At 38.0% G+C, this 23,696-nt stretch overlaps 1 protein-coding gene across 3 annotated transcripts in view; it reads right to left on the minus strand.

Annotated features, from left to right (window-relative positions):
- Window positions 1–23,696, minus strand: part of impact (impact RWD domain protein) — a 404,211-nt gene that overhangs the window by 79,578 nt on the left and 300,937 nt on the right. For all 3 annotated transcript variants that reach the window (XM_051928923.1, XM_051928924.1, XM_028803654.2), the window contains one exon: window positions 10,605–10,695. In XM_051928923.1, the coding sequence (XP_051784883.1) occupies window positions 10,605–10,695 (91 nt within the window). The remainder of the gene's footprint in view (window positions 1–10,604; window positions 10,696–23,696) is intronic.

Here is a 23,696-nt window from a genome sequence, read left to right on the forward strand (position 1 = left end):
AAAAAACATAAATGACACTAACATTTTTTCACAACTTTACCAGAAAAGCACTGTAAGAAGGCTGTGAAAACATGACACATGAAAGGCTGACAACAGGGTAAATTAAAACTTAACTTATGCTTAAACACAGTAAGCATATGTTGCATTCCTTAATGGTGGATCCATGACGATGGGATAGGAAACAGTTTAGAATCTGCTGTTAAAGAGATGTGCATTGCCTGTTATTGACTGTTAAAGGGGATGTTAGACAAAGCCGTGTATTAGTAAATGCAAATTTGAGAGGTCAATGTCAATAGCCAGGTTTCCATCCAAGGAGTTTTTGCGAAAAAATATTTAGCGCTTCAAATTTTTTTACTGATATAGCTGATGGAAATGCTAATTATCGATAAAATGTTGTACATGTCGACATAATATTTTTCCGTTTAACTTTAGCGCATAAATTCCATATCGATACTTCAGATGTCGCAAAAACTACATTGGAAACAGTTTTTGTCGGAAAAAAGGGCTTTAACGCAAATAAATGTGTCACATTTTCATCACGTGCAATCAAAACGAGAATGGCGGAACGGTTCGCATGGTCTGATGAAGAGAGTTTTTTTTTTTTATTAAACGTCGTTATTTTGTATTAATTCAAATTTCAGTTTTAATTAAAAACCTTAAGGGAAGCAGGTTAATTCAGTTGTTATCGCACTGTGAAGGGATGTTGAAAGGTAGGCTCACCTGTACAGATCCGATGCTGCAAACACAGCTGCATCATGGGCACTTCCAGGAGTGCCAACGCAAATGTCTCGTATCATGCACCTGTCATCAACAAGGGCCTGGAGAACAATAGATGGCCACCCTTTGCGATTAATGTAATCGCGGTAGCCTTCTGTCGGGGGGAAGAATAGGCACATGCGTGCCATCCAGCGCACCGTAAATCTGTGGCACAAGATGCACCAAGGAATTGCGGTATGCAATTTCATTGGCCTCCGCTACAGTCGGAAGTCTGATATAACGCCGCATTAATTTTTCTTTAATAGCGGTGCACACAGCATAAACACATCGATGGACGGTAGTTTTACTAACCCCGAAAGTTTCTCCAACTACTCTATACTCGGCGCAGGTTGCCAGCTTGTAAAGGGTGATGGCAATCCGCTTTTGGGTTGGAACCGGTGGTCGGTGGCAACCTGTGATGGGCGCAACATCAGGACTGATGAATCCACACAACATCTCAAACGTCGGACGTGTCATTATAAAATGTTGCAGCCAGAGATTTTCTGTTAAGTGTCTCTCCACCACCTCCTCCCAGAAGGTCTTATTCCGTCGTCTCTCCCATACCCGTGAGTTTCGTCGCACTGGGGTACTTTCTTCGAGCTCTAGGGCTATCAGACAAGCAACTGCTTCATTCTACTGTCGTCTTCGGATATTATGTACAATTCCAATTATTTGTGAAACTGAAATAACAGTAAGCTGGTCTGAATAATCTCTCCATTTCTTTGTTTCTTTGTTTAGTGGAGGCGGTGTAACGTGGAAAACAAAAGGTAAATAATTTGCGACATACACAAAATTATGTATGGAAACGGCTCAAGGGCAGATTTTTTTCGCGATACAACAAAAGTTATGCGACAGTTCGTTTTGAGGGGGGATGACGTCATCACGCACACCATTTTATCGATAAAAAGCCAGTTGGATGGAAACAGGCTGGAGACAGCAAATTTCGCACATTTTTTTTTACGTATATTCTGTTTGTCGATAACAAAACGTCGCAAAAAACTGGATGGAAACTTAGCTACTGTCAGTTTATTTATGGAGCAGTTTAAAACAACATCAGTAATGCTGTAGCTAAAGAGCTTTACATTAAAACATACAATAAACATATATTATATTAACAGAATAAAATACAATAACACACAATACAACCAGCAGTAAACTGAAACAAATAACTAAGAGGAGGGAAACATCAGTATCACTGAAGGTCACAAACAGCTAGAGAATAGAAATGTGTCTTTAGTTTTGTTTTAAACAGTTCAACTGAAGGTGATTCCTTAATGTAATTAGATAAAGAATTCGACAGATGAGGTTCAGCAACTGCAAAAGCCCTGTCCCCCTTAGTTTTGCACTTAGTACGAGGAGTAGTCATGTGTTACATACAAGAAATGAAGTGTTGATGGGTGTATATGCCATATAAATAAACAGCATGTTAGCAAAAGGTCCTGGTGTGACAAGACAAACTCTTTTTAATTCTTTTTGACAGAATGAAAAAAATATTTTTATGTGCACCATAGTGAATAACCCCCTGAACATAGATATTAAAAATTGCACTTATTAAAAAAACTAGCAAAATACCTGCGCTTCGCAGCGGAGAAGTAGTGTGTTAAAGAGGTTATGAAAAAGTAAAGGAAACATTTTAAAAATAACATAACATGATTGTCAATGTAATTGTGTTGTCATTGTTATGAGTGTTGCTGTCATATATATATACATATACATATACACATATATTATATATATATATATATATATATATATATATATATATATATATATATATATATATATATATATATACACATACACACACACATATATATATATATATATATATCTATATATATATATATATATATATATATATATACATATACACACATATACAGATATATCATATATATATACATATATTATATATACATATACACATATATTTTATATATATATATATATATATATATATATATATATATATATATATATACATACATACATACATACATACATACATATACACACATACATGCACTTACAATAACATAGAAATCAATATAAACAACATTAACATCATTATCATATGAGAATATGAAGTAATATATAAGAAGCACATTTCATATAAATATAAATTATTAAACAGTAAAATCTTCTTCTATAATTTGCTACCGTGGCTATTCGTTTGTCTGTCCAGGATTTTAAATCACCTGTAGCTCGCAAACCGTTTCACCTATTGACTTGAAATCTGGTACGCATATAGTACGTCACGTCTGCTATCTGCTTTATGGGTGATGATTGTATTACTCTTTTTATCTTTATTTTATTTTATTGTAGAATCAACTCCTATCTGCGCACACCAGAGCGGCCGTGGGCGGATGCGTATGGTGTATTCACTCCATGTTATCGTGCATTGCGCTGTCACTGGTATTTTGATAAAAGAATTTGAACAACATATAAGAAGCATATAAATTATTAAACAGTAAAACATTAACATTTAAGAAGTAAAGTTACATTGAGTACTACTGCAGTGCCTTCAGGTATACCTCATTTTTTCTTTGCCCATTACTTGCTTAAATGTATACATCTTTTGGTGTACCTACCCGAGAACATGCGACATATAACCGACCGTGGGAGAAGCATGGATTTTAAACACGCGTTGAGTTCATCTGCTGGTCTCCCTCGTGGAATAACTGGTAATGTTTGACTAAAATCTACAGCGAGTAAAACGACATTACCTCCTTTTTTTTTTTTTACGATCTCTGAGATCTTGCTTTTTTCGGTTCAAGGCTTCATAAGCTCTTTTATGTTCCATGGTGTACTTATCCCAAACCATCATCTTTGAATGTTGCAAGACTTTCGCCTTGTATGTAGATTGGGGTAATTACATTCATTGCATTCCTAGTCTGAATCACAATCTGATTGTATGGGTGGTTACCTGGCAGGTAACGCTTATGCTTGATCATCAATTCGTCTAACATCCGCTACGTGCCCTCTTTTAATTGCGAGAAGCAGATATATATAGCCAAATTCTCGCGCTTTGTTGCGGCGAAGTACTGCTTTTAATTTTTTATTACGAAGAAAAGAAAACCTTTTTAAACGGATCGAAAATATACCAATAACAATTTGTTAAGGATCTGTTTTTTTGTGAAGCTCCCTTTTCACAGCTGTTGCGCTACGGCGTGTGTTTCGTTTATTTGACAGTATGTAGATCGTGGTAATTACATTCATGGCAGTCGTTTTCTGAATCACAATCTGATTGTATGGGTGGTTACCTGCCAGGTCACGCTTGTGGTTTATCAGCAAGTCGCCTTACGTCCGCCACGTGCCCTCTTTCTGTTCCCAGAAGCAGATCATAGAATGGTTTTAATAGTTTACTTTCAAATAATGCAAAGAGTATGCGACATGTGTTTCTCCCTAATTCTGGGCTCATCAGGCGTACACACTCACTGCATCCCCTCTCGGGAATCGAATCTCTATCGTCAGTGCCAGAGGTGAAGCCCCTAACGTTGCGCTATGGCGTGTGGTTCGTTTATACCTCGTGTCTTCTCATTAAACTTTTATCTCGCGAATATGTTATTGCAATCCGCAGCGGGAGCGTTTCTATAAACTTAATTTAAACTTACGTTTTACACCGTGCTTTTTTCCCTTATGAAGATGCTTGTATGCTTCACTCGCTCGCTTCTTATTGTTTCGCTCCCCTCTCAATTGTTTAATGAATTTTTTGTTCTTCGCGGTTTGCGGCTCTTCCTTCATTTCTCCCTACTGCGTTCTTTTATCTCGCGAATATGTTATTGCAATCCGCAGCGGGAGCGTTTTTATAAACTTAATTTAAACTTACGTTTTACACCGTGCTTTGTTTCCCTTATGAAGATGCTTGTATGGTTCACTCGCTCGCTTCTTATTGTTTCGCTCCCTTCTCAATTGTTTAATGAATTTTTTGTTCTTCACTGTTTGCGGCTCCTCCTTCATTTCTCCCTACTGCGTTCACAGTCTTTTCACGTGATTACGTGGGAGGCGTGATGACGTGACACTCAACTCCTCCTCCCACGGCCATCGAGCTGCCGTCCATTACAGTATATTGTGAAAAAAGAGGTTCCAGTTATGACCATTACGCGTTGAATTTCGAAATGAAACCTGCCTAACTTTTGTAAGTAAGCTGTACGGAATCAGCCTGCCAAATTTCAGCCTTCCACCTACACGGGAAGTTGCAGAATTAGTGATGAGTCAGTCAGTCAGTGAGGGCTTTGCCTTTTATTAATTAGTATAGATAATAAACACAAGTGAACAATACACAAGAGAGAGGGAGAGAAAGCATAAAGTTATACAAAGAAAATAAAAAAAATATGGCAGGGGGGTGATGGTAATTGTAAATTGACCCAAATCAAGACATGATAAACTGTCAAATAATAGGAGTTAACGATGAAAATAGAGCAGCTTTTTGCAACACTTTATTCTCTTTGCATACCTTTAAGGATCTAGTAAAGGCTTCATTAAATGAGAGAGCACAGCTACACTTGTTCATAACATTTGAAGTATGACAATTCCCAGGAGGGATTGTGTCAGCCATGGGGAATGCACAATAAGACATTGCTTAGTCAAAAATAACCAGTTAGGCCTGTATTGATTAAAGGTAAAAAGTAGTGATGAATAATACCATAAAATACAATGTGAAATATAACTTCAGCAGTGTCAGGTTAAGTAAATAGATTTTCTATGTATTTTTAAGGAAACTACACCAGCATGTTAGACATATGGGGTTCAAAGTTGTAAAAAAATTTGATGACCTTTGCTGCAATAGAAACTTGAAAGGATTTGAAAAGCATGGCTTTAGAGACACAGGGTGCACTCTGAGAGAAGCACAGTAGGAAATGCAAGTTCAGAGAGACTGCAACAGGTGGATCTCTGTAGGATGTTGCGAAGTGTGCCAGGACAACAGCGATAGACTATTATCATATTACTGCACTGGCAGTAAGACGTTTTCACAGACATAATCTAACAAAATGTTGGGCAATTGGGTAGTGTGCACTATATGAGGTATCTAAGACTGTCCAGTTTAACAAATAAAACAGCTTCCGTCATAGTTGGAAATAGTGAAAAATGTAGTCTTAGATTTTGCCATTTAAGTTGATCTTAACTTAGCATGGCTGTTAGAATGTTACAGTAGTACAATTGTTAACATTGCTACTTCATGAATTAAAAATCCTTCTCTGTGTATGTGAAGTCTTCATGATCTCAATTTGTGTGCAAGTGCTTTCCTCCCATTCCCATAGATAAACCTTTTTCTGTGTCAAGGTGTGCTATTTCCACATATGTTAACCTGTTAAATCCATATTATTTTAGTGTGTCACTGTGGGTAACAGTTGGGAATTGCCAGTCATCAGGCTTAGAGATTTTAATATTCTACAAGTTGGTCAACTCACTCTGTTAATTCAAGTGCACAGTAGTAAACAAGCTAACATTCTCTGTCCAATTTTATGGTGATGGCTTCTGCTGGAGCCTACTCAACAAAACTGGACACAAGGCAGAATACAAACATGGCCTGATGAAGACTAATCTGCATTTTCTCTCTATGACATTCATGTGAACTGGAAAATATAATTATTTGTGCAACTCTACTGTGTTTTTTTTTGTGTGTTAACTGTTCAAAAAGAAAAAAAGAAAAAGCAAAAGACTGCCAAATAACTTCTTTATGGGCCTTTTAAATATGCAACATCACGTAGCAGTGCTTAGTTTAAAAACAGTATGTATAAGATTTATGGACTTTTATTATTTGTTTATTTTTATCATGTACATTTATTGCAGTATGATGTTTGCTATGAATGTTTTTTTTTCTGTTTTCCATAGATAAATGAGACAAAATTATACTTTTTGAAAAGAATAGCGTGTGTAATTGTCTTCTGGTGTCAAATAGGTATTAGCACCAGACTTATATTCAAGTAAGTTGGGAAATTCAACTGGGGAAATTGGGGTGGGAAGACAGACATGACCTCCAGAATACCTTGGTTACTTAAAGCAATACTCCACTGAAAAATAACTTTTTTTTTATACATTCAGTATCATTTACCCCATAAGGTTTGTACTGATGGCTGATAAAAAATTTGAATGAAGGTAACACACTTTCTGGTAGAATAGGTGTCTGAGACAACCAACACTGGACCAAAGCAAACAATATAAAAACGTCCATGAAGAAAATCTCATGTTACTCATATTGCATACTCCACGCTTCAAGCCACCATAATGAGTAAAGTACATGGATTTTTAATAATAATAACTTCTGGAAAATCAGAGCTGTGCATGCAGAAGAAAGGACTTCCCATGGAACCGAAGTTTTAAATTGAAGACCTGCCCCTCATTCACTGGTCCAGAGTCCTGTTTTCAATTTAAAAGCTCATTCCCTTATCAAGGTGTTCCCTCTGTAACGTACACAAAAATATCAGTTTTTGGATGGAGGACTCCTTCAATCGTTTCTTCCCTTCTTTCTGTTATACAAAACAGAACATAAGTAAAACCAATCTCAAACTTATAGGACTTTCTTTGTTTCTCTTTTAGGAGAAACGTGTTTTTAAGTTAAACAGATTTTTCCTGAGAGGTGTTTCTACATTAAAAACTGTACATAAGTTTGTCAGGTTGAAATTAAGAAGGTTCTTTAGTTTGTTTTATTTTGTTTTCCATGAGAAGAGGGAAGAAATGAAACTCCAAAAGAGGGTTTCAATAGTTAAATGTTTGTTGTACTTTGTAAAGTTTAAAAGAGCTCTTTATTTATGATTATCGCCTTTTGTATGCCTAACAATGGATATGATTACTATTAATAAGCTTCAGAAATATAAATTCACATGCACTGCTGAAGCAGTCTTGTCGATGACTGCCTTTTATGTCACACTGTTGTAATTCTCTTACACATGGACGAGATACGAGTTTACTGCATGGCTGACCTACAGACACCTACAGACAGAATCTTAAAAAAACACAGCTAAATATGCATACCAATATTACTTTCAACCAAGAATAATTATGACTACACATATGACTATGGAGACATATCAGCTCTAGAGGTTAGTGTGACTGAATCGTAATGCCTGTGTAGTATCTGCACATTCTCTTTATGCTTGGATGGGATTTCCTGTGTGTACTTCAATTTACAAGTTAGATTAAAATGTGCATCTAAATTGGTTTGGTATGAGTAATGACCTTTGATGGACTGAAGACCAGAGTTGACGTCCTCTTTGAGTCACATGCTGCCAGGTTAGGCAATGACTACCTGTGAGATCAGTAAATGGATGATATTACATAGGACTATGTTGGTATCATTTCAACAAAATCAAGTGTTTTTTTGAGTATTTTTTATTCGAAATTGCCTTTTTGTAGTGAACACCATCTCAAAATACTTTAAAAATATAGTATTTATAATTGTTTTATATACATTTTTTTAAAATGAAGACACTGATGGAGTAACCTGCTCAGGTTAACAGACTGATTCAGCAACCGTTTACAGTTCACTGTAAGCCACTAAGCCACACTCTTTGCAGATAATGCAATAACCTCTGAAATGATACTCCCAAGGTGCAAACAAAATCCCTTCTTCAAGGGGTTATACATATTATGGAACTATACTGGTGTGAGAAGAGGCATGAATGAGTGTACATGTAATGACCGAACAAGGGCTGGGATAGTGGTTAACAATGCTGCACTGCAGGTGCAGGGTCCTGACTCACTGTTGGGTTGCATTTGCATATTCACCGTTAGTTTATGACTGTCTCAAAGACATGCAGGTTAAGATGAATGGTGACTACAATCTGGTCACATTTAGGTGGACAGTGCAATGTTGTGGAATCCATTGTTTAGAATTGATTTCTGCCTTGTGCCACATTCTGCCAGGCCATGCTCCTGCTCCTTTCAACCCAGAAATAAACTATGTAAATTACTCTAAGGTGGTTTGAATCCTACTTCTCAGGCGAATCCTACCATGTTTCCTGATGAGGAGAGCTGTTAAGGGTGCATCCGGCAAGCACAGAGTTAAACAACTGACAGGATGTAAGAAACGCCAGAGAGAATAGACAAATTAAGAGAAAAAGAGCCAAAACCAGGAAATTAAACACAAATGTCAAAGAATCATAATGACAAATTTAGAGTAAAATAGCCAGGAAACATTAGGACTAAGAAACATTTAGAAAGAGCAATTTAAGAAAGAGTTTTAAATTTGAAACTTGGATAAGGAAGTGAATTCTTGGATGATTTTTTATTCTAATGTGTCGTAACTGAAAGTCGTTGGCCTACAACGACATGACCCTTACAAGACATGAAGTGGTCCTAATGGCCAAATATGGTAAAATGAGTGATATCTAGCATACAAGTTGATACCTATCATGTATGTCTTTATTTGTAATGTTAAAGAGTCTTGAAGCTGGACAAACAAAGTTTCATTGATAAGGAAAGCACTATCTGGGTCAATTTTATGATTTAATTATTTCGTTTGTTTCATGTGCAGTACACACTGTATTACACCCACACTGTGAAGTAGCTGAACTGGGAAGGGGGATGTGCATGAGCTGTTTTACTGGTGAATGGTATCAGGAAATGTCCAGGGACTGGATGAACTAAGGGAGGTACCTGCACCCATTGGTCCAGAATATGTTATTTGAATGGTATACATTGGTCACTTCACCTTTCTATCTCTGTCACTATCTTGCCATGAAGAGAAGACCACCTCATTACTGATCTATGTCAGGAGTCATAAGGGAAGCTATTGAAGCTTGTCAGGTGATAGCACAAGTTGGTCCTTCAGGTAAGACGTAAAATAGAGGTCCTAACTTGCTGTAGTCATAAAAGATCCCTGGGCATCTTTTGTAAAGTGTAGGGTGTATCTCAATCTCCTGACTAAATTGCCTTCCATCTCCTAGTCATTCTGGCCCCCTAATTATCCCCTGCCTCTGACTAAGTATCTTTGTCACTCCTTGACCAACTAAGAGCTCAAGTGTGTTGAGCATACTGGAGCAAAATGGCTACCATTGCATCATCCAGGTGGATGTTGCACATTAGTGGTGGTTGAATTGGCTTCCCACTCACTATGTAAAGCACTTTGAGTAATGAGAAAAATGCTATATAAATATAAAAAGTAATAATAATTGTTATTATTATAGTTCTAGAGACACATGGTGTCATGTTGCAGTGAAAAGGCAGCACCAAGTGCACTAAGGATGTCTGGCCCTTTAAATATGTATTATAGCTCAGGAACGCAAGAACATTTGTGGCCACAAGGGAGATCTCTAGATGGACTGCCACAGGACTTACTGTGGGTGTTTAATCCAGGACAGTGTATGATACCACACTTTAGTCTGAGGATCTTTGAACATACAGTGAGGTGAGTTGGTATAAAGGCTCACCTGGCACAGTTAATGAAGAGAAGGCTACCAGGAAGTAACTGGCAGATCCTCTAGTGATGCTTGTGTCACAGTATTCGGAGAGCGTGTGAGTAAGGATTCTCAGTATAGTAACCCTTATAGGACCTGAACAACAATGCTTTTCTCTCAGTGCATTGTGTTGTTACCTTTGTATTATACTGTTATTTAACCTACCCTCTATTTTGTGTATTAAAAATCATTATTTTTGATGCTGAGATTGCTTCTGGCACTCTTTGTTCAGAGATAAGATGATACATAGAGGTGCCCCTCCATCACAAAGACTTTAAAAATAAGTGCTATTTGTGAAAGAATTTGAAAGAATGTATTTTTATTCTAAAAATTAGAATCTCCTCCTCTAATGTACCTAGAATCGTAATAAATTCTGTCTTAAGAAATCTGAATTGATTTTATCTAAATTATAAACACAAGCATAAATAAAAACATAAACCACTTATGTACCTGTAATAAATGAAGCATCCTCCCTCCAGCTGCTGTTTCTCCATCATCTTCACAATCTTGTAAGAAGGTTTGCTTGTCCTCACAATATATTCTATAAAAACAAATATAAACACAGTATGGCAAAATATGCATTGATACTATAATATTTATATTCCTGATGGTTTATATTTAAAAGCTCAACTGAACAACTTACCGTATCTTTTAAGTCCATGCACTTTTTGAGAGTAGCTGCTATATGAGAGATGTGTTTTCAGCCTGAACCTTAAGGTGTTTTATCATACTGATTTTGAAAGTGATCAAAGATTAGCTAAAATACAAGAATTAAAAGTGCTTAGCACCGTTTGGTGTATAGTATATGTTTCATGTTTCGAATCAAGTCAACATGGATTCAAAAACCGCAGTGATATCAATGAATTTCCAATGCTTGGTTGTATTATTTCCACCTGGTCAATGTGTAACAGTAATAGTGTCCTTCACATGACAGTAAAATTATTAGTTTTGATTAAAAAAAATCCTTGTCATGTATTTCTGTAAGCATTTTATCTAATTTGCTAATTGTATGTTTACTACAGTAAAACCGATGAAATGATTTAAGTATTTTAAAACCCATGCGTGTCTGTTCTTTCATAATACATCACATCTGTTACTAATCAGCAGTGGAAAGGTTTAACCTAAGGGGCACTGCTTCGGCAGAAGTGGATCACAGTGGGCACTACTGGCACCGTGCTGCTGTTGCTTAGATGACTGTAGCTGCCAATCACAACAGCAGATGACTGCTGGCAGTGCTTGTTGACAGCAGAAGAAGAGAGGGGGTTGTGAGAGATTGTCAGTTTAGCAGAACAGCTCTTGAAGCCGCCAGACAAATTTATGTAGGTATGAGGAAAAGGTAACTGAGCAACAGTTAGCAGAAAAGACAATTACAAGCTCAGCAGCCATGCAGTTCTTGGGGTCATGCTTGATTCCTGGCTGTGGTTCCATTATTGTGAGTTTGCTTTATCGCTATATGTTTGTATGGGCTTTTTCCTCTGTCTTCCAAAGACATGCTGTTACATACAGTAAGTTGACTAAAGACTAAATTGGTTCTCTGAAAGCCTGTGAGGTTGTAGCAAAAAAAGCAGCAAGGCAGTAAACAGACCTGGACTTGATACCAGTTCAGCATAAGACACATTCATAAACACAAGACAGTTAGAGCACTATATCAGTATTATGTGGGTTGTTCATTCAGGAATCACTGTAATTTAGTAGTTTAATTAAGACTGAAACATTCAAAACTTGGATGAACCAGAATTGTTGGTCAGGCAATTGGCTCTGACTCAGGAAGTAGTCAAAAGCTACACTTTAAAAGAAACTATCTTCCCTCTGCCAGGAGAGCTTGGAGTCAGCAGTGAAGTGGACGCGAGGGGCCTGCCTGGCAAAAAGGTGGAGAAGAAGAGAAGAAGAGAAAGACAAACAAGAGATACTGGTGAGATCGGACAGTGAAGGAGAAAGGTAGGCAGGGGATGTAGTATAGTGAAGACAGTGTATTGTTTTCTTTTATGTAAACCTGGGCCCTCTACCTGCCCGAGCCCTTTTTTTCATGTGCTAAATCCATTGTTACTAGACGTCAGGCACATCAGTTTGTCATTCCAAGTGTTGGGCCTGTTCTAGAGCATCGCCCCACTGGTCACAAGACCTATAAATCCATACATCCATTATCCAACCTGCTATATCCAACTACAGGGTCACGGGGGTCTGCTGGAGCCAATCCCAGCCAACACAGGGTGCAAGGCAGGAAACAAAGTGGCTTGAGATTATGTGTCATAAAATCATCACAATACAATCCCCTTGTAAGCTGACTGATGATTGCATCTGAAGAGCAAACAAAACTAACACTAGTTGATTGGTGCATCATTAATTAGAAAACCCCTTTATAGTGCCTTTCAGAGCAAGTATAATTACTGCCAGCAGTGAATACTGAACCACAAATGAGGTCATTATCTGTGTTCTTCATGGATTTGATTTTCTCGATGTGTAGTTCTAGTCAAATATTTGGAAAATGACCATTTCAAGTAGGACACCAAAACCGTGCTGCTTACACATAACAAGAATGTAATTTAACAACACAATGGGAGAAGCTAAGTTAAAAGAAACAAACTTTGGAAATGAACATGTGGGGTTATGTTGACATTACAATTTTGTACTTTAGTTAATATGCTGAAACATCAGACAAATCTGTAAAATAAAAGAAACACATGATGACTCAGACTTTACGAGGCAGCATTTTTAACTTGGTTATCCAGTTCATTGTTGCAGTCGCCTGGACGTATCATGGTGAATTGGTAGTCTCATGGGGCCAGACCCAATTTCCTCTAGTCTGTGCAATTTAAACATTCAGGGTTACATTTCTATTTTCTACTCATGTATTAGACACATACTTAAAATAATAATGGAAATACAAGGAGAGAGCCAAATGAAACTGAACTAAAAACTTGAAACTGAGAGGAAACAGAAGGGTAAAATTACAATTCAAAAGCTCTTTACTTGAATCTTAATCATATATTTATATATATTGCTGTCACTTTAAGTACTGCAGCAGCAAATAGTGTTTTTAGATAAACACTGTGGTCTATATATACAGTACACACTTTGTGTTGAAATGCTGCATCTATATGATCTGGTATGGTATATTTGGCAGTTCTCATTAGATTGTAATGTTAACTTTAGTTATTCGTTTGGACTTCCAGTGAGATGTTGGGTGCTGTGCAGCCTCATTCATGGTTCTACTGGACTGTGTCAGGGTTATTAGGCTCATTTACTGTTTTGGGTGTATTAAAGACTGAAAAGTTATTGACATATTGCTTAATGGCATTTCTTATACCTCCGTTGAAATGGGTGTGATAACCCCCTGTGCAGTTCGAAAGTATTTTTACAGTTCATGTAACTGCCATTTGTTTCATCGTCACATTGACCGCAGCAGTATCAGCGTAATGGAAAGCGACAGACACTGGATATGGCCTGTGGCAGCTTCTTTTCTCTTTTACAAGTAGCACAAGTGATGTCAAATGTCAGCCTAAAATCTGGTTTTACAGAAGGGTTTTTTCTTTGCAACTAGTTGTGTTTACTTTCAAAATGTAATAATAATACATTTGGTTATATAGCACCTTTCCCATGCTCAAGGCGCTTGATGAGTTCTCTGCATAAATACTATACACATTTCTATGTTCAACAGAGGTCTTTTTAAGAGACTTTTCATCCACAGAAGTTTATCCATCGTGACCACAGGCTTGCTGTCTATCAGGCCAGGTTAACAAGTGCACCACTACCCTTTGCTTTTTAAATCTCCCCACTAATCTGAGCTCCGCCTTAATGAGGTGTTTGATTGGTTTATAATTTGAAACTGAATACGCCATCTAATTAATCCCACCTACTTTTTCTCCAGATTCATTCATGGTTGATTACAGATGAATGTTTAATATGTTTGGCCCTGCAAGACTATTGGCTTGGCATCTTCAGCTAATATTGTCGCTCTTCACCCACCAACAAGTTACACAACTGACTTCAGAGTTTACTATCTGTTTTATGAGTTAGAGGTTCCCAAATGAGGCACATTACCTGCATTGTGAGGGAGCATCAGTCATGGCACTATGGCCATGTGGCATGATTTCCTGAGTAGCTGGACCAGGGCAAGGGGACGCACACGTAACAAACTGGCTGCGGCAGATAGAGGATAATTTCCAGAGGGTGGGACTGGACTGCGTGTCTGCCTGGTGGGTTGCCAACCATGATCCTGTCCTGTTTTGTCATGTGGTGGGTGTGGCAATGCGCTGTACCAGTGCATGCTCCCCAACCTGACCTGACCTTTATGAGTTAGGTAAACACATAAAACTAACATACATGTTTAGTTTTTTATTGGTAAGAGTATCAAGTTTCTCTTCTCATACAACTTAAAAGACCTCTCCAGCCCATTAGAACTTTTTATTAAAGTGTCAAATCTGCTCCAGCCTGTTAGAGTTCCATGGATGTTTCAAAAACTGCCTACTAAACCATCTAAGTGCATTTATATAAAATGACTACATTTACAGGCTATAGTAATGTACAAAAACATTACCCCAACTGTCACAAAATGGCTACAATCACAGAAAATAGCAAATGCTTCAACTGCAAAGCAGGAACCAGCCCTGAGAAAAGTGCCAATTCATCACAGAGCACACTCACGCTCATACGTACACAACAGCTATATAAGGTCACCAATTAATTGAACCTGTACACCATTGCAGTGTGGGAGGAAAGCTTCAGGGAAAGCCACACTGACTCACAAGAATGTGTAAGGCTTCACATATGCAGTGCCTAAAATTATAACTCCAGAACTGTTAGGCATTAAGGCCTCTCTACAACAGGGCTACCTTATGTAAAATCAGTGGAAACTTTTTATACATATATTCTTGGATAGCATTATTAAAAGCTCTGCATTTAAAAAAACACAGGAACCACTCAGCTCAAATCAGGATCTGGCTCTGCATAGTACTGAAAACCCTACCTTCATTAAGCACATAAAGTACAATGAATATATTATGTTAAAAATGAAATATTATACAGTATCTATCTATTATATAAGGAAGAAGGGAAAACTGGCTGTTCATTCTTTATTATTTAAAAATTTCTGAAGCTGTACTGAGCATTTTCAATAATTAGGTTCTGCGTCATACTGTACGTGAAGTTATAGAATTGTCCTCACACAGATATTTTTGGCGGCTACAGCCTCAGAAGGTCTAAGTGCACTGCACCCTGGGGATGCTCATTCAATGGAATGGGCTCTTAGTTATTGACTGACTTATTATGCTGCATGTACTCACTTAAAATAAGTCAGAAGTTAGGAACAAAAAAAATTATTTTCAATGAAACTTCTGCACAGTTCCACCAATTACTCAGAGCACCCTGGGCTGGCAGAGAGGTCAATCAAATCACTTTTGTTTTCTATTCTTTAAAGTAACCCCCTCTATACTTTCAGTTTCTCTGCCTCCTATTTCCATGAATCACAAGTCCCAAAGATTTATTTTAAATTTACTGATGTTACCTTGGTCTTATACGCTGGTTCTGATCCACATGCACACTCTAATCTATTATTTTTTTACTTTTATTTTGAGGAAGGTCTTATTTCCTTGCAATCAACCACTGTTATCAATATGATTCAAATTACCATATGAACACAACAAATTTTCAGTAAAAAATGATCAAACAGAAGAAAATATAAATGTTGTGATAGATGGCCAGGAACCCTGCCCTGCCGTGATGCCTGGAGGAAGGAGGAACCAGGAGAGCGGCGCTTCTTTTCCCTGGGCACTTGACCGGTCCTTGCTCCCTGGGGGACAGCACTTCCGGGACACCAGGAAGTGCTGACAGACCAGGGATGGTGTATGCCCGGAGTGCTTCCGGGTTCAAGGGCAGCACTTCAGCCACACTGGGGAGTGCTGCCGGAAGTACATCGTCAGGCACCTGGAGCACATTCGGGACAAGATAAAGGGGGCCGCCTCACTCCAATCAGGGAGCCGGAATCGGGTGGAAGAAGGAAGGATGCTTGCGTGGCAGGAGTGGAGGCGGCAGAGAGAACCAAGGACTGTGACCTGTAAATAATTGTAAATATAATAGTGGTTGCTAAATAAACATGTGTGTGTTGGACACTGCGTTGTCGTGTCCGTTTGTGGCCGGGCTAGTTTTTACAAGGTATTAATTAAATACAGTAAATATATACTGTACATATGAAGCTACAAGGGTTGGGTAGTTTGCAGTCACTGTCTTTGTAGAGTTTTTTTTGTTTTTCATCTGTCCATTAGGATTTTGGACTCGAAATTCAGGCATCATCCACATAACTAACACATGCATGTAATGTTAAGTGTTGACCAGTGCTGCATTAAAAGCAATGTGCATTACATAATCAGATTACACTTTAAAGCAGTGTTTCTTAAACTATGTTTTTCTCGTGATCCAATCTTGCACATCTTAGAGTCTTTGGAGACCCAGTCCATGACAACCATTGTTCTTTCCTTCTTGGAAAATCACTGTAGTTACGAGGGGTCGGGGTCCCCCTTGGAAAATCGCCACCAACCATAATAGTGGAGCCAAGAAACATTTTGCAAACTGCATGGAACCCTTTCCCATTGAATACAACAGTGAGTCATGACCCTGTGTGCCCCAAATTCATAGTTTAAGAACCTATGCTTTAACGTAATGCTTATGATCTTGAAATAAAAAGACCTGCATTACTTTGAGAAAAAAAAAACAAAAACAAAAAACATTTGTTACTATGGAACATTATTCCTGCACTCCAAAAAAAAACCCACTGCTTTATTTCACAGGGGCACTGCTTTTGAATTTCAAAAAGATTTTGCCTGCTGCTGTCACATTAACATTGTGCACATGCTTGCTCCTACCGACTGGCGACAGCTAGTGAGAAATAGGTTAAGCACATGTATGGTGTGCAATCAAGTGAAAAGAACAGACCTAAAGTTAAAAGTTGTGACAGATTGAGGTCTCCGTAACCCCTTGAACCCTCAGACTAGACGTCAGACACCAGGTAAAAGTCCAAATATAATATTTATTAATATAAATAAGTGCGCAAAGCACCCTCCTCTCCACAATACTCAATAATAAACAAATAATCAATCCTCCACACTCCCAGACACTTTGCCACCCTTCCTCCCAGCTCAGCTCAAATGTCTGGGCTTACCCAGAGTCCTTTTATAGCCCCTGACCCGGAAGTGGCTCCTGGCCAAACCCCCAAGTCCTTATCCCTTCCGGGTCAGGGTAAACAGTCCTTTTCATCCCGGGAGCACGCCGCTTCCTCTAGTCACGTGACTGTGACGCACTCCCGGGTTATAGGGCATGCAAGCGCCCACTAGCCCCCCTACAGCGACTCCTGGCGGCCCCCAAGGTATCCAGCAGGGCTGTGTCACAAGACTACAAAATCCATGAGGCCCTGCTGGAACTCGGGGCACAAATATGCTGTCCGGAGGGCTCCTCCTAGCGGCCTGGGGGTGGCGACCGGAGTCCATAGCCGGTCGTCCATCACAAAGTATATATTTAATGCAGCATGTGCTGAGGAGTGAATTTTATCCAGCCAGTATAGGATCACAGGCAGCCAAGGATCATGGCAGCAGCACTGGATGTAAGGCAAGGAGACTAAAGTGCTTTAGAAGCTGGCCTGGAGATATGACCACAGGGCTCTCTAGTGCTGTGTCTGCGCCCACTATGTGTTGCTCTCAGATCAGGACCCTGGGGCGTTACAGTATTTATAAAACACAAGAAAATGGTCAAATTTGTCTGTGTTTCTGGTCAGCTTCATGAAAGTTCAAGTGTTTAGGATTTAATAACAAAGGCCGACCAGTGAAATGTGTAGTTTTTCCATACAAACGAACAGAAACTAAATATGTAATATATTTAATTACTTTTTTTGGAAGTAATGAGTAATGCAACTAAGTTACTTTTAAAAGTAAATGTTCCCCAAAACTGAACCTGTGTAATTGAATGTGGGCTGGTAGGTGAGTGTACCCTACAATGGACCACATGTAATCGTGTCTTCTGTTTTCTGCCATGTACATGATGCTGCTCTAGCTCCTCTCAACTTACAAAAGGAAAAAGTTGGTTTAGAAAACATATCGATAAATATATATAACCTATTCCCTTCAATTATTTTGCAATAAGAATGAAAATGGGCTTTTATCACCATATTTCCAGCATTACATTATTGCAATTTGGGGGTGGTTGCTTTGGTTTTCCCACAATGTGAATAGTTTTAGTTTTACAATATGCCATGTTTTTCTCTATCTTTTAATTTGTACCATAATAAAAGACTCTTAATCTATTAACAATAATAGTGTTTGTCAACATTTAGGTTTAGTTAAATGGAGTCAGACACCTCTGTTTTCGGATTTGATAGCATTATCTGTGACTCCAACTCACACAGACATTTTTCTTTGAGATATCAACAGACGCAGACATGATAAAAGAAATGCCACCTGTTAAAACACAAAATAAGACAGTACAATAGTTCTTTTACTATTGTTCCCTGGCAGCCTTGAGATTTATTAAATATCTACTGCAGGGAATCAGTAAAATTTAGCAACTGTTTTAACAATCATTTTATTCACAAATACACAGGAGTGGATCCAATTGTTTGAACTCTAAACCCATGTTTTACCCTAAAAGGTTAAATTCAAAATGTGATTGATGTATAAAGACTCAGAAAACAAGTAAAGCAAAATTACAAAATAAAGAGAATCAAACAGAGCAGTTAAGTGTACACATACATTAATACATAAGAGGGGAGAAATGCCAAAAGAACAGGAAATTAATCAGACTTATGAATAAGTAAATGAAATGTGTCAAAGTAAACAAAATTATGTGTAATTCTCAAATGTAACCAAAAAGGGAAGGGTTTTCAATTTGAATTGGAATGTTAGGACAGAAATAGTCAAATAGTTCCAAAGAGAGTGATACAAATTTAAGCAAAAGTTCTCCAAATACTATGAAGCACACAGCATCCATAGGTAGTTACAGCAATTTGATCTCATGACTATATAGGTGATAAGCAAATCCTTTTAAGGTGATTGTGAAATGAACATGGTGGGATTGTTTTCCTTGGTATTTGTTATGTGATAAGCAGAAATTTTGGGTTAAGCTGTATAACACATTTTAAAAGTACCATCTGGAATAGAGCATTAGCGAAAGAACAAAATAATGTTAGAGGAAGTCCAAAGAAATACTACTAGACTAATTCCATACATATAGGGTACATGTTATAAGGAAAGACTAAAGGAGTTGAATCTTTTCATCTAAGCAAATGAAGATTAAGAAGTGATATGACGGTGGCGCAGTGGTAGCACTGCTGCCTCGCAGTTAGGAGACCCGGGTTCACTTCCCGGGTCCTCCCTGCATGGAGTTTGCATGTTCTTTCCGTGTCTGCGTGGGTTTCCTCCGGGTGCTCCAGTTTCCTCCCACAGTCCAAAGACATGCAGGTTAGGTGCATTGGTGATTCTAAATTGTCCCTAGTGTGTGCTTGGTGGGTGAGTGTGTGTGTGTGTGTGTCTGCGCGCGCGCCTTGTGGTGGGCTGGCACCCTGCCCGGGGTTATTTTCCTTCCTTGCACCCTGTGTTGGCTGGGATTGGCTCCAGCAGACCCCCATGACCCTGTAGTTAGGATATAGCGGGTTGGATAATGGATGGATATACAGTATTTTCGAACTACCATTGTTGTCTTAATTATTTTACTTCGTTCTATCTTTATAAATTTAGTGAAACCTTGAAAATATACGCATAAAAGTGCTTTAAAAAATTTAAATATTTAAAAATTTAAAGCTATTTAAAATAAAAAATAGGAAATTTTTTTCTTAAAATACTATTATTTTAAATACTTTTTTAAAATTTTCTTTCCCTTCCCCATTGCATTTTGGCAAACAGGAGGGGGCGCGAAATCTTCAGTTGTCCCGGGGCGCTGAAAACCCTAGCTACGCCTCTGCCAGTGTTTCCCAACCTCGGTCCTGGGGGCACACTGTGGCTGCAGGTTTTTGTTCCAACCAGATTCTTAGTCAGTGACAATACCTGGTAGAACTGAGCTCATTTAATTAGCTGGTATTATTTTTCTTTCATTCTACGTTCAGAAAAGCACAGCAACATGATTTTTACATTTATAAGACATTTAGAAATATTTCTGCTTCTGCTATAGAATTAAATGCTTAACTCTCTTTTGTTGATTTCATTATATTTTGCCCTTTCTCTGTGCAGTTTTTCCCCTTCGTTGTATCTTATCAATGACAATTAAAAATGAGCAGATCAGACACGCTGGAAAACAACACGGAATAATCAAAGGCTGCAACTACTTTAGCATCAGACCCGTTAATTAGTAAATACTGGATTAATTAAACAATTAGAACACCTAGAAAAGTAGAATGAAAAGATTAACATATTTTTAAAAAGAAAAAAAATACATTATTCCCATATAGCTGCTTTGTACATTTTAATATATATATACAGTATATATATATATATATATATATATATATATATATTTTTTTTTTTTTCACAAACTTAGTTTTCTAATTTCTATATTGTTTCCAAAACACAGAACTTGGGAAATAACACATCACTTAATTAGCCCAGGAGTCCAATTAAAAACAGAAGCTGGTTGGAAAAAAAAATCTGCAGCGCCAGGGGGGCCACAGGACCGAGGTTGGGAAACACTGGTGTAGAGTCTGCATGTACTCCCTATGTTCCTATGGTTTTTCCTTCCTACCTTCTAGAAATCTGTTTGTTAAATGTACTCATCAACAGCACCATTTTCTCAACTAATACTGATGACAGTTGCAGTAGCAATACACTGAGCTGAGCAGATCATGGTACACTATTCCTCAGCAACTTCTTCTAATTCCTGCTAGAAAATTTTAAAATGCTCCCAAGCCATTTGAGAGGTATAACCTCTCCAACAGCTGCCTATGCCTTGTACACCCTAAAAAGGGAGGTGTCCATGGGCTATCATGATTATTACATGGACAAATCACTTGAGAATGGTTACTCTTGATTCAGAGTACCAGTTCTGTTTTGAGCACAGCCCACACGACTCCTCCTCCCCCCTGAGGCTCTTCATGGTGATTTAAGCATGCACTTATTCACTAGTCAATCTTACAATCGACTCCATACTTACTTGTAAAGAAGAAACTCATGGTACTTGAATTTTCCCACTTATGACACTGTTATTATCATAGTTTAAAAGGGAACAAACCACTGTTTTCCTGGATCAGACCATGACCTCAGAGTCTGAGATACAAATTCTTATCACAAATACATCACACAAAATATATCAATCCGATAAAGAGGGTAATATTATAGGCAAACATTAGTGATGCAGTAATGAGGTCCCCACACTGAAAAATCAGGGCAAGAGTCAAAATTCACCTTTGACAGAGTTCCACACCTGCTCTGAATGAAGTCTTAAAAGAAAAATATGTGAACATAACTTTCACATTGCAAATACAGGGACTGGACGGCTTGCAGAAGAGGCTCCAGAACCCCAAACTGTTTGTTTTGAAATCAAAAAAGCACATGTAGACACTAATTTGCAAATGTCCTCTCAAATATGTGTTGAAGGATAAAGCTTTGGTATACTATTCCACATTTAGCATAAAATTCCGATTGTTCCTGCTGCATCACCGTTTCCATTATCAGTTAGTGCCTCCATTCTAGGAATAGACTTTCCCTGGGAGGCTGAGGAGTTTGAATCCCTCTGTAACTGAAGGACACCCTCTTGTCACCCTATACCAGACTACCAGTCTAAAGGTAAAATATTCCAATAATATCCTGCTTTATTGAGAATTACTGATAGGCTCTCATCCACTCCTGCAATCTTCCCATTACAGAATTTTTTAACCACCATAACCTCATCCACTGTGATGAACCCAATACCATCTATTAATTTAGGCTCTGCCTCACACGAATCTGGTGCCTCTTACACTTGGGGCAACTCCCGAGTGAGGGAGTTCAACTACACATAGCCAGTATTTGTCAGCCAAAGTACCAGCTGCTTGCTGCCTGAGAAATGCATTACACATCCTAAGTGCTGGTTTCCATGACTGGATAGGCCAAACTCTGAATCCATTCAACTGGCACTGCCCTGACCTTTATTCTTTACCTTGTCAGTGTAAACACACATGGCAGCTCCACACAGATTTTGAAGACTGAGCCTAACCACTCCTAGACCTTGCTCAATGAGAGGGTCCAGTTTTACCCGTTACATTCAGCTATTCCTTTTCCCCTACAAGGAGCATAAATCTTTAGACAGTGTAATGTAAGGATTATTGAGGCACACAAGCATCAGCCTCCTAATGTAATTCATCAAAGTCCCAAATGTGAGGCTGTTAAATGTTAAAAAAGGCAAGACAAATGAATGCTTTTTCAGCTCACAGAACTCCTTGAAAAATCAAGAGACTTTTCCTAAAAAAAGCATTTATGAATAGAATTTTTCTATTACAAAGACTCACAATACTTGCATTAGACCTGCTGGAATAAATATTGGCTAAGGTAGGAGAAAGAGCTGCTGCTTCATTAGCAGATGTACAAGATGAACCTGCAACATGGACAAGTATTTGGAATATGAGCTCATTTTGTACCATTCCTCCCTGCCCCCATGAAATATTAAAACCATATTTTGAAATTGAATACTTGGAAAGTAACTGCAGTTGTGATTAGCAGCCATGAAAACTAAAATGAATCTTACTGTTTCTCTTTGATATTGTACACAGTATTTTCATTATTCAGTAATGAAGAATTGTAGTAAAGTGTTTATATTTTACAGAATCATCTCAATAGTAACATTTATCAAAACTATAACAAAACACACATCTTCCAGTTCAACGAGTTATGTTATATTTCACTTGTTAGCATTGGGAAACGGTCAGGTGAAACATACAGTCTACAGTCTTAGAATATTAAAATATTGAGATTAAATCTTATTTTATCCAGTGATACTGGCATTTTCTCAAACTAAAACTTGATTCTAATTGATGAGTATTTTTACTTGTATTCTAAGATTTTTAATGAATCTCTGAGGATGGTCACCATGTTCATTTGCCTGATTAATAAACCCCTTAAAAAGGAATGCAAAGTGGCATAAATATTATATATTTGTGGTATATGAATCAAATAGCCCAAGATCAAAATCAGACATTTTTCCCTCCAACTGTGATATTGGTGAGCAGCTAATAAATAGCTGAGTGGCCTGCTAATTCTCTGAGGTACAGTACGTTAAGGAGAAATCATTCAGAGTACCAGAAGGATTTTCTAAGTGAAAAAGTCTGAAGAAAATTTCAGCTTTGCAGAAATGTGTATAAATTTCTATCTGTAACACTTGCAATAAAAAATGTGGTCGAAGTGAAAGTAAAGATGTCTAGCAAAATTAATTTGATACAACCAAGCAGTTACAACACTTTGAGCAGTGCAGTGAGAGTAGTATAATAACTAATGCACCACCTCTGCACCAGGCATCAGTAATCACAGTGTATGAAAAGAAACACAAATAAGGCGGTGAATGCCTGAAATAAAGGGGCATTATGAATAAAATGGAGCTCAC

The sequence above is a fragment of the Erpetoichthys calabaricus genome, chromosome 6 (assembly GCF_900747795.2).
Source record: "Erpetoichthys calabaricus chromosome 6, fErpCal1.3, whole genome shotgun sequence".
Taxonomy (NCBI): domain Eukaryota; kingdom Metazoa; phylum Chordata; class Cladistia; order Polypteriformes; family Polypteridae; genus Erpetoichthys; species Erpetoichthys calabaricus.